At 45.3% G+C, this 11,919-nt stretch overlaps 1 protein-coding gene across 1 annotated transcript in view; it reads left to right on the forward strand.

Annotated features, from left to right (window-relative positions):
• LOC118885356 (double homeobox protein A-like) overlaps positions 1-5,132 on the forward strand; it is a 68,073-nt gene extending 62,941 nt beyond the window's left edge. Inside the window, 1 exon segment of the mRNA XM_036833977.1 lies at positions 4,946-5,132. Coding sequence (XP_036689872.1) covers positions 4,946-5,132 — 187 coding nt within the window.
• Positions 5,133-11,919: the final 6,787 nt, after the last annotated feature.

The following is an 11,919-nucleotide window of genomic DNA, read 5'->3' on the forward strand; positions in this document are numbered from 1 at the left end:
GAAGAAAAAAGTATGGACACCAAAGGGGGAAAGTGGGAGGGGGGTGGTGGTGAGATGAATTGGGAGATTGGGATTGACATATATACACTAATATGTATAAAATAGATAACTAATAAGAGCCTGCTGTATTAAAAAATAAAATAACATTAAAAAGGAACTATTGGGGGAGAGGGATAAATTAGGAGTTTGGGATTAACATATACACAGTACGTATATAAAACAGATAAACAACAAGGATTTACTGAATAGCACAGGGAACTATATCCAATATCTTGTAATAAACTATAATGGAAAGAAATAAAAAAGAGTATAGATATATACATATACATGTATAACCAAATCACTTTGCTGCACACCTGAAACTAGCACAATATTGTAAATCAACTATACTTCAATTTAAAAAGTCATCTTCAATAAGACTATTTCAATTTAAAGAAGCAGGGAGTCCATTAAAATTTTTTAAAAAAGTTAAGGAGGGAATCACATAGGCAATAAGGTTAATATGGGGGGAAATATAGAAGTGGTATGGGAAGGACAGAAATCTGGGGACTATCACCTCAGCCAATCCATTGGGGCAGCCCAAATAATCTTCCTAAAAGGCAGGTCTGAGATGGAGCTTTCCTGTTTAGAATCCTACTCTCCTCGGAGGAGGAATAGATTGTTCACAGTGCTTATATACGATGCACAGTCTGACCCCAGGTCCCCTCTGAAGCCTTCTTCAGTTTTTTTTTTTTTTTTTTTTGGCTGTGCCATTAGGCATGTGGGATCCTAGTGCCCCGACCAGGGATCGAACCCGGGCCCCCTGCTTTGGGAGCGCGGAGTCTTAACCACTGGACCAGCAGGGAAGTCCCTCTGAAGACTTCTTGCCCATTCTCCTCCCCTTCTCGTTCTGTAAATGCACCAGACATGGATGCCCACCCTTCACCTGTCCCCACTGGTCCTCTCCACGACCTGTACAGGATGTGGGAGGCCTTGGAGGTGATGCATAGGACAGTTGTCTCACCGGGAACTCGCCCCTGGATTCTCTTGGTCCCAGGCTGACGGTCTCTTCCTTGAAGCTGATAACACACCTGGGAGGGGGAAGAAAGGGCACTCGTTAAACGAGGGTAGTTCTCGTTCTGCTGACCGTGTCAAAGTTGGGCCAAATGGAGGGTCAGAAAGTGCCACTGGGCTCCCATGGTGAACCATCAACATGATGAAGATGGTAGGGGCTGCTGGGGAAAAAGGGCCGGCGTCTCCGTTTTAACTTTTTTTTATTTTTTTATTTTTTTTAACTTATTTTTAATATTACTTATTTTAATTTAAAATCGAATTTCATTCATGTTTTTGAATAGATAACACATTCAAAGATTCAAAAAGATAGGTCGTGAAAAGACTTTCCTCTGGAGGGTGTGGAGAAAAATGAACCCTCCTACACTGTTGGTGGGAATGTAAATTGGTCCAGACATTGTGGAAAACAGTATGGAAGTTCCTTAAAAAACTAAAAATAGAGCTACCATATGATCATGTAATCCCACTCCTGGGCATATATCTGGAAAAGATGAAAACTGTAATTCGAAAAGATACATGCACCCCAATGTTCATTGCAGCACTGTTTACAATAACCAAGACATGGAAACAACCTAAATGTCCATTGACAGATGAATGGATAAAGAAGATGTGGTACATATATACAATGGAATACTACTCAGCCATAAGAAAGAATGAAATAATGCCATTTGCAACAACATGAATGGACCTAGAGATGATCATACTAAGTGAAGTAAGTCAAAGACAAATATCATATGATATCACTTATATGTGGAATCTAAAATGTGACACAAATGAATTTATTTACAAAACAGAAACAGACTCACAGACATAGAAAACAAACTCATGGTTACCAAAGGGGAAAGGGGAGGGGAGGGATAAATTAGGAGTTTGAGATTAACAGATACACACTACTATATATAAAATAGATAACCAACAAGGACCTACTGTATAGCACAGGGAACTACACTCAATATCTTTTAATAACCTATAAGGGAAAAGAATAGTGTAGTATTCCATTTTATGGACTAAACCAGAAATAATTAAAACATAATGTTATTATGAATTATTATTATCCCCCATGGATGCATGCCTGGGTTGTTTCTAGTCTTTTTTTTTTTTTTAAATATTTATTTATTTATTTATGGCTGTGTTGGGTCTTCGTTTCTGTGCGAGGGCTTTCTCCAGTTGCGGCGAGCGGGGGCCACTCTTCATCGCGGTGCGCGGGCCTCTCACTATCATGGCCTCTCTTGTTGTGGAGCACAGGCTCCAGACGCGCAGGCTCAGTAATTGTGGCTCACGGGCTTAGTTGCTCCGCGGCATGTGGGATCTTCCCAGACCAGGGCTCGAACCCGTGTCCCCTGCATTGGCAGGCAGATTCTCAACCACTGCGCCACCAGGGAAGCCCCTGTTTCTAGTCTTTGACAAGTAAAAATCTTGATGAAATAAATAAGCTTTTTGGCGAATGACCCTGAAGACAGCTGTGTGTAGGATGGTCTTGGGAGAGGGGAGAAGCAGTCATTCTAGAAACAAGGGTCGATTGGCAGCCTCAGGAGACCCCCGCTTGTCTCCCATAGAACTTTCTGCGAATGAAATAGCCCAGCTGGTTCCCAAGGAATCTTTGTAATTTTTGCATTGCTCTCTATCTAAGGAAAGGAACGGTTAGTTATTCTTGGGTTCAGACCAGCGCGGTCAAGATTCTAGAATCGCCCTATCCAAACCATGAAAACACCTGAAAGCTAGCCATTGTTCTCCAAAGTGCACCCCTAGATCCCATTTCTCACCTACTTTTCTCTAATTTTCCTGCTTTGTTTTTGCTCTGCATTCTGGGTGCTTGAGGTCGTGAGGTCTCAATGAAACCCAGCTGTTCCCGCTGCCGCCGCTGATTCTTATTTTATTATTGTTCAGCCGTGCAGAGCATGGGATGCATAACACGTTTGCCCCACATCCCATGTGTTGCATTCAGTGTTTATCAATCAGATTGTGAGCATCTCAAGGGCAGGGAGTATGTCCTATATTTTCCCCTGAATGCTCAGCACAGCTCCTGGCACACAGGGAATGATCACGCTTGTAGAACCAGGCTGTACTATATCTAGTGTGTAATTCCCAAGCAATGCAGAATTTTGCTTGTGTGTAATATAGCTTTGATCTAAATAATGCTCACATACGCCATTCTTTCCCCCTTGTTCTTTGCAACAGACAATATCAGGTGACTTCGAGGGGTAGGCTCTGTGTGGGTTCAAAAGTCAGCTCACTATGAAAAATAAAATAAAATAAATCAGCTCTATACAAGAGGCTTTCTCTTTAGGAAACAGATACTGAACTCTGTATGGATGAAATGGTATCATGTCTGGAATTTGCTTTGAAAATAACTCTGGTGGTTACAGCATGCTGGGGGTATGAGTTGGTCATTGTTGAAACGATGAGCGTAACAGAAAAAATTTTGCTATTTTGTCTACTTTTGTCTATTTTCAAACCTTTCGATGACATTGCCCCCCACCCATCACTTCTCGCACTCAAAGCCAAAGCAATCTTTTTTCTTTATAAGTTTTTTTTTTTTCAAATAAATTGATTTGTTTCTGGCCGCATTGGGTCTTCGTTGCTGTGCGCGGGCTTTTCTCTAGTTGCGGCGAGTGGGGGCTACTCTTTGCTGCGGTGCGCGGGCTTCTCATTGCGGTGGCTTCTCTTGTTGTGCAGCATGGGCTCTAGGCGCGCGGGCTTCGGTAGTTGTGGCTCGCGGGCTTCAGTAGTTGTGGCATGCGGGCTTCAGTAGTTGTGGCTCGCGGGCTCAGTAGATGTGGCTCGCGGGCTCTAGAGCGCAGGCTCAGTAGTTGTGGCACACAGGCTTAGTTGCTCCGCAGCACGTGGGATCTTCCCCGACCAGGGCTGGAACCGGTGTCCCCTGCATTGGCAGGCGGATTCTCAACCATTGCACCACCAGGGAAGTCCCGCCAAAGCAATCTTTCTGCGTTGTGTATCTGACCACATCCTCCTCCTATTTCAAACCCCACTGACCCCCTCTCTCTGGAAAAAAGTCAGAAAGAGGTGATCTTTTTTTTTTTTTTTAACTTGTCATTTTATATTGGGGTATAGTTGATTAACAGTGTTGTGTTAGTTTCAAGTGTACAGCAAAGTGATTCAGTTATACATATACATGTATCTATTCTTTTTCAAATTCTTTTCCCATTTAGGTTGTTACATAATACTGAGCAGAGTTCCTTGTGCTCTACAGTAGGTCCTTGTTGGTTCTCTGTTTTATATATAGTAGTGTGTGTATGTCAGTCCCATATTCCTAATTTATCCCTCCCCCAGAAAGAGGTGATCTTTAATTTTAAAGGTAATAATCTTTAATCTTAATCTTGTTCAATTCCCACTACATCCAGGGCTGCAGATGCCTATCAGTTTCAAGGGGAGAAAATGAAATATTGATTGAGCCTGTGGTTACCTCTCTGGCCCCTCTGGCTACAGGGTTTCCTCGCTGGGGAGCACATTCACAGACACCCCCCTATCCCCCCAACCCCCCCCACCCCGCCCCGCAGTCGTTCCACTGCAAAGCACCCCTCCTTGGGATTGTGAGTGAGAAATACATCTCAGAAACCATGGGAACACACTCTGAGCAAAGCGCCCAAGGGAACCTTGGCGCCCGAATTCCACAACCAACAGTTTTCTACCCTGTAGGCAGCCTACATGGAATCTGCATTTTGCGTCCTGTTTCTCTGGATACGTTCAACGTTGTCCTCTGAGCAATTCCTCCAAGGACTCAGAAAAGAAACAAGTTCTCCATTTTTGCAAGCCAACAAGTTTTCTATAATGCAGCCCTTCAAGCTCACGCTTCCCAGGGACGGACATACCTGACCCATTTGTTACAGGATTGGCTTTCCTCACAGCTAATCCCCCCACCCCTTGCCCCCACCAGCGGCTCGGCCCCTGTGGCCTCTCAGGCTGGTTCCGACCAGCGCGTGGAGGCGGCAGAGGCCGGTGTCTCTGCCTTGATCACCTGCAGCTGCTGCCAGGCCGTTGATAAGGGGCCTGCTGTTTATAACCATGAGCTACGAGAAATTGGTCACAGATGGAAGCAGCATCCAGATACCCCCGTCGTGTGATTCTGGAAGGCACTCCAGTGGAAAGGCAGGACGGTTTGTGACACCCCTGGTCGTCCTCCAGCTTGCCCTGTTGCAAACTATTCCACCCACCATGATGGTTTTGCAACACACACTCAGGTTTTCCTAAAACCAGGGCCGTGTTCAGCTGGCTTTTTCTGAATGGAGAAACCTAGGAGTCTGGAGGAAGCCCCTAGGTGTCCCTTTTCTGGGACGGAAAGGGCAGAGCACAAGGACAGAATGGGTTTTAACAAAACGCAACAAAACCCCAAATCCAAAGTCCACAAGACTCCGGCAATTGAGAAAGGCTCAGGGGGCTTTAAGAACAGACTTCTGCCTTCTGCGTGTTCTTCCGGACCCTCCCCAATCCTTTGCCACTGGTCACCTTAACGACCCGCCCAGGTCCAGATCGCTCTGTGCCATGTCAGAAACATGCGTGAAGAATTCACCTGCACAGACTCATACTTGCTGGCCTGCGGGATTTCCATTTCCTCACTTCAGACAGCATGAGAATGGTCCCCACCTCCCAGGGGTCAAGGAGGAACCGGGGGTGTGGTGCTTAGCATACAGCTAAGAGCTGCAGGTCTGCAAGTGTGGGACTGTGTGTGTGTGTGTGTGTGTGTGTGTGTGTGTGTGTGTGTGTGTGTGGTTGCCAAAGGCTGGGGCGGAGGGAGGAACAGGTAGAGCACAGAGGAATTTTAGGGCCGTGAAAATACCGTGTGTGATGCTATAATGGTGGGTATATATCAATATACGTTTGTCCAAACCCACACAATGTACAATGATACAATGAATGGTGATACAAACTATAGACTCTGGGTGATAACAATGTGTCAGTGCAAGTTCTTCTCTTGTAACCAATGGCCCATTTTGGTGGGGAATGTCGACAATGGGGGGAGTAGGCATGTATGGGTCAGGGGGTGTATGGGAACTCTTTGCAATTTTGCTCAATTTTGCTGTGACCCTAAGACTGCTCTAAAAAATTAAAATTTTTTTTAAAGGAAATACACTGAAAACAAAACAGTGTGAATAAGTGTGGCTAAACCAGTGGTTCTCAATCAGGGGTTGAGACACTGGGGGACACCTGGCAATGCCTGGAGACGTATTTGGTTGTCACAACATGAGGGGGGACACACTGCTGGCATCCGGTGGGTAGAGACCAGGGATGCGGCTCAACATCCTACAATGCACGAAGACGGCTCCCACCACAGATAATCATCCAGCCCCAAATGCCTGCAGTGCCAGGCTGAGGAGCCCCCTGCCAGATGCTGATGCTTGCCAAGGATCTGAGTGAAGCTGTCCTTTTTTTTTTTTTTTTTTAACATCTTTATTGGAGTATAATTGCTCTACAATGGTGTGTTAGTTTCTGCTGTATAACAAAGTGAATCAGCTATACATATACATATATTCCCATATCTCCTCCCTCTTGCGTCTCCCTCCCTCCCACCCTCCCTATCCCACCCCTCTAGGTGGTCACACAGCACTGAGCTGATCTCCCTGTGCTATGCGGCTGCTTCCCACTAGCTATCTATTTTACGTTTGGTCATGTATATATGTCCATGCCACTCTCTCACTTCGTCCCAGCTTACCCTTCCTCCTCCCCGTGTCCTCAAGTCCATTCTCTATGTCTGCGTCTTTATTCCTGTCCTGCCCCTAGGTTCTTCATGACCACTTTTTTTTTTTTTTTTTTTAGATTCTCGCATTCCGTACCCCTCCCTCTCCCCGGCCTGAGTGTCCTTTGTTTTATTTTTATTTTTAAAATTTTATTGACATATAGTTGATTTACAATGTTGTGCTAATTTCTGCTGTACAGCAAAGTGACTCAGTTATACACATATAGACATTCTTTTTCATATTCTTTCCCACTATGGTTTATCCCAGGATGTTGAATATAGTTCCTTGTGCTATACAGTAGGACCTTGTTGTTTATCCATCCTATATATACTAGAGTGCATCTGCTAATCCCAAACTCCCAATCCAGCCCTCCCCCGCTCTCCTCCCCCTTGGCAACCACAAGTCTGTTCTCTATGTCTGTGAGTCTGTTTCTGCTCTGTAGATAGGTTCATTTGTGTCATATTTTAGATTCCACATATAAGTGATATCATATGATATTTGTCTTTCCCTTTCTGGTTTACTTCACTCAGTATGATAATCTCTAGGTCCATTCATGTTGCTGCAAATGGTATTATTTCATTCTTTTTTATGGCTGAGTAATATTCCATTGTGTATATGTACCACATCATCTTTATCCATTCATCTGTTGATGGACATTTAGGTTGTTTCCATGTTTTGGCTATTCTGAACAGTGCTGCTATCAACATAGGGATGCATGTATCCTTTCAAATTACAGTTTTTGTCCTTTTTAAGAAAGTAATTAGCAAGTGCTCTGGAGAGGCTGAAGGCCCACCAGCACCTAAGAAAACTTCCTCTGCAATGGAATGGAAAGGGTTGACAAGGGTATATAGCATTTTCTGATGGAATTTAATTGTTTTTAAAGCTGAACCATCTGAAATGACATCACACCAGTGCAATTGGTCCCCTATTCTTGGAAACACAGGACTCGTGGATGGGTGGGATGCAGGCTTTGGGGAAAAGGGATGGAAGAGGAATTAATCCTGAATTGTAGCTTGGGCAGCTTGGTAAGTGGCATCGACATTTCAAGAGATGGACAAGACTGGGACACAGAGGGGGTGGTTAGGAGTTTGTTGTACTTGTGCAAACCACATATGATGAGAGAAAGAACTAGGGTGTTTGCGGTGTGGACGGAGAAAAGATCTGAGATGTTGAAAGAGTGATTACGGTGAGGCAAGTGAGGCATTCACCTCAGGTGTAAAATTTAAGAGAAAGCAGAAAACCTCAATATTCAAGGTTATATTTTATATATATATATATATTTTAATTTTATTGAAGTATAGTTGATTTACAATGTTGTGTTAATTTCTGCTGTGCAGCAAAGCGATTTAGTTATACATATATATATTCTTTTTCATATTTTTTCCCATTATGGTTTATCACAGAATATTGAATATAGTTCCCTGTGCCATACGGTAGGATCAGGGTAATATTTTGATGCAATATTTTTAAAAATAAAAAATAATGCCAGAAATCCATGATGCATACAAAATATTTACCAAAATATTTACTCCAGACAGGATAGGACCCTGAGCTTTGCAGGACTCACCTCACCCTAGTCTCGACCCTGTGAGATCCTGTCTTGAGTGAAAATGTTGATATTTTGTTCATCATTGATTTTTTTCCGATTAATTTTGAAATTTTATTTTATTTATTTTATTTTATTTTTTAAAATAAGTTTTAGGGGATATTTTAATTAATTAATTAATTAATTTACTTTTGGTTGTGTTGGGTCTTTGTTTCTGTGCGAGGGCTTTCTCTAGTTGCGGCAAGCGGGGGCCACTCTTCATCGCGGTGCGCGGGCCTCTCACTATCGCGGCCTCTCTTGTTGCGGAGCACAGGCTCCAGACGCGCAGGGTCAGTAGTTGTGGCTCATGGGCCTAGTTGCTGCGCAGCATGTGGGATCTTCCTGGACCAGGGCTCGAACCTGTGTCCCCTGCATTGTCAGGCAGATTCTTAACCACTGTGCCACCAGGGAAGTCCAATTTTGAAATTTTAAGGACACGTTGCATTAAAGTATTATCTCTCTTGATCACTGAGATGTTTGCACCCTTGTTACCCCCACACTTAAATTTTATACCCAAGCTGAGAGCCTCAGTCGCTTCTCTCAGGAACTGGCCCCCATGAATGCAGACAGATGGGAAGGAGCTGTTAGCATTTGCACATGCAGCCAAGCGGCCAGGGTGGACCCTCAGCTCTCCAGAATCCCATGGACTTTCCACTGAGCTCAAGGCCAGGCTGAGTTCCAAGCAGGATATACATCCGTGGAACTAAGGACGGGAACGGCTCTCTTGGACCCAGTCCGGTACAGACGGCATGGTGGAGACAGCCCTTTCCAAAACACGAAAGAAAGCTTTAATACTAACCATCTGTTTGGCAAATCATTCTCACCACATTCTGTTTCTAAGCAGTTTTTCCTCTATGATTTTAGAATTGGTCATTTCGCGACTTTATTTTGCAAAGGAAGTCGTTTTTCTGCCCTATGGACCCTTCATGGTGTCTTGAAGCCAGTGGGTGTCCGTTAAATGCTTACTGAACAAATTCCACTGATACATGAATTAGAACGAGGAGCGTTTCCGTTTGTTTGGGAGTCTTGCTGTGCATGTGTGTGTGTGTGTGTGTGTGTGTGTGTGTGACATTTAACAATACGTTGCATGTGCCCTTATATACACGTTTATAGACACATGAATGCAGGGTTTGGATACGGTGAATTCAGGTGATATGCTTGTGGCATGTGCACAAGTGCTTTGGAAGTGGATCTAGTCATTTAATTCCAAGAATCCACAGGGAAAGCACCGAATTTACCCCCACTTTACGAAGGAATAGCTTGAGGTCAGAGAGGTTCTCACACCAGCCAGAAGGAGCACAGCTTGGCTGTGGACCAGGTGTGTGTGATCCCAGGCTGGTCCCCACACTAACCGCTTTGCTCAATGGCCCCAGAATGTTCGTTCTAACTCACAAACTAGAGCCTCCATCATGAGGGTCTAGGGGTGAGGGGACTATGGTCCCAGACCCACTGGACCACCCATCTCCATCCTGGTGCATGGTCCTTGGGCCCAGCATGTGCCAGCAGCCAAGAAGCATTTGCGGAATGGCCAGTAGAAGGTAGTTTTCTGTTGCTGTGTCACAAATCACCACAAACTCAGCAGCTTAAAATCCCCTGGCCAGGGATTCAGGTAAAGGTTAGCTGGGTCTTCTGCTTAGGGTCTCACCAGGCTGAAGTCAAGGTATTATCCAGGGCTGTGGTCTTGTCTGGGGCTCAGGGCCCTCTTCCAAGCATGCACACACACACAGACACACACACACAGACACACACACAGACACAAAGACACACACACAGGTGCATACAGACACACACAGACACATACAGACATACACACACACAGACACACAGATACACACAGACACACAGACACACACACACAGACACATACAGACATACACACAGACACACAGACACAAAGACACACACACAGCGAGACTGCCTGTTGGCAGAACTCGCTCCCTGCAGTCGTGCGGCTGAGACCCCAGCTTTCTCTCTGGCTGTCAGTGGAGGACAGCCCTGAGCTCCCAGGGGCTACACCCAGCTCCCTCCCACGTGCCTCCTGTAGGGAATAACACCATGGCAGCTGCTTCTTTCTCTTCTAGGCCACCAGGAGTGTGTCTCTCTGATTTCCTCTGCGACCAGGTGACCAGCCCGAGGAAACACTCTGCTCGGAAAGGGCTCACCCGATTAGGTCAGGCCCCCCAGGGTCATCTCCCTTCTGCTGTAGAACATAACATGATCAGGAGTGAGGTGTCACTGTATTCACAAGTCCCACCTCCACCCAGGGGGGATTTCAGGGAAAGACAGGAGTGGTCGCAGTATTGCCAGTTTTACTCCACAGGGCCATGGACCGCCGCTGGCCAGGGTTACAGGGCCCCGCCCTGGGGGCTGGTCCCTGCCCCCTGTCTCGTTGCTGGGGTCTGGAGGGACCCTTCTCAATAACGTGATGTCAAACGGGGGATTTCTCCTGAAACCAGAGAAGGAGCAGAGCTCGAGCAAAAACAGCATGTGTTTTCTCTGGAGAAGACAGTTTCCGTGATGCTAATCTGTTGGTTACCAATTTGTTAAAAACAGTTCATTCCCAGATTTCACATTTGCTATTTTCGTTACTTCATTCAACAAGTACGTGTCACTTGTCCCTTCTGCTAGGTAGAATCTCGAGCCAATGCGGTACGTTTGAAGAAGTGAAAAATGTTCCGGGGCACAGAAAGGATTGCTGAGAAATGAGGCAGAAGCCTGACTCAGCACAGAGAAGCCACCTGGCCTCATGGAACTTAAACCCTCCTAGAAGGAGGAGACAGTAAGAAAATGAACAAACCAACGCCACAGTTTCAGAGAGCAACTCTGGAAACGGCCCTCTGAGGCAATGATGTGGGAGCTGAGACCTGAAGGACGAGAAAGAGAATGTCTGCGGAAGGACTTCCCTGGTTGAGGGCACAGCAGGTGCAAAGGCCCTGAGGTGGGTACAAGCCAGGTCACTTGGAGATCCTCGAACAATCCTATTCCAGGATATTGCCTGGAGCTGTTTCTCAGAACACAGAATGACCGTATGTTTGAAAATATCAGTCCAGAGGCGTGAGGGCCTCTCTGCTGTCCTTTCCACCAATCAGGTGGCCTGGGTTCCTGTTTCCTGGCTCTTTCAGTGATCAGCTGTGCATTCTTGGGCAAGTCACTTAACCTCTCTGTGCTTCCATTTCATTACTCATAAAATTGATGAGGGGATAGGAACTAAAACATCTCTGGATAAAGACAAATGATCCAGTCAGAAAACAGGTAAAAGACCTGAACAGCCTACGTATCTATTGAAAGATGAATGGATAAAGAAATCGTGGGATATAGATATGATGCAATATGACTCACCCTTAAAAAAGGAAAGAGATCCTTCCATTTGAAACAACATGGGTGAACCCAGAGGACATTATGCTAGGTGACATAAGCCAGACACAGAAAGAAAAAAATGCACCATCTCACATATGCGGAATCTGAAAAACTCAAATCCATAGAAGCAGAGAGTAGAATGGTGGTTACCAAGGTGGGGAGGTGGGGAAATGGGGAGATGATGGTCAAAGGGGACAAATTGCAGTTATGAGGGATGAGGGAGCTTGGAGATCT

The sequence above is a fragment of the Balaenoptera musculus genome, chromosome 19, assembly GCF_009873245.2.
Source record: "Balaenoptera musculus isolate JJ_BM4_2016_0621 chromosome 19, mBalMus1.pri.v3, whole genome shotgun sequence".
Classification (NCBI taxonomy): domain Eukaryota; kingdom Metazoa; phylum Chordata; class Mammalia; order Artiodactyla; family Balaenopteridae; genus Balaenoptera; species Balaenoptera musculus.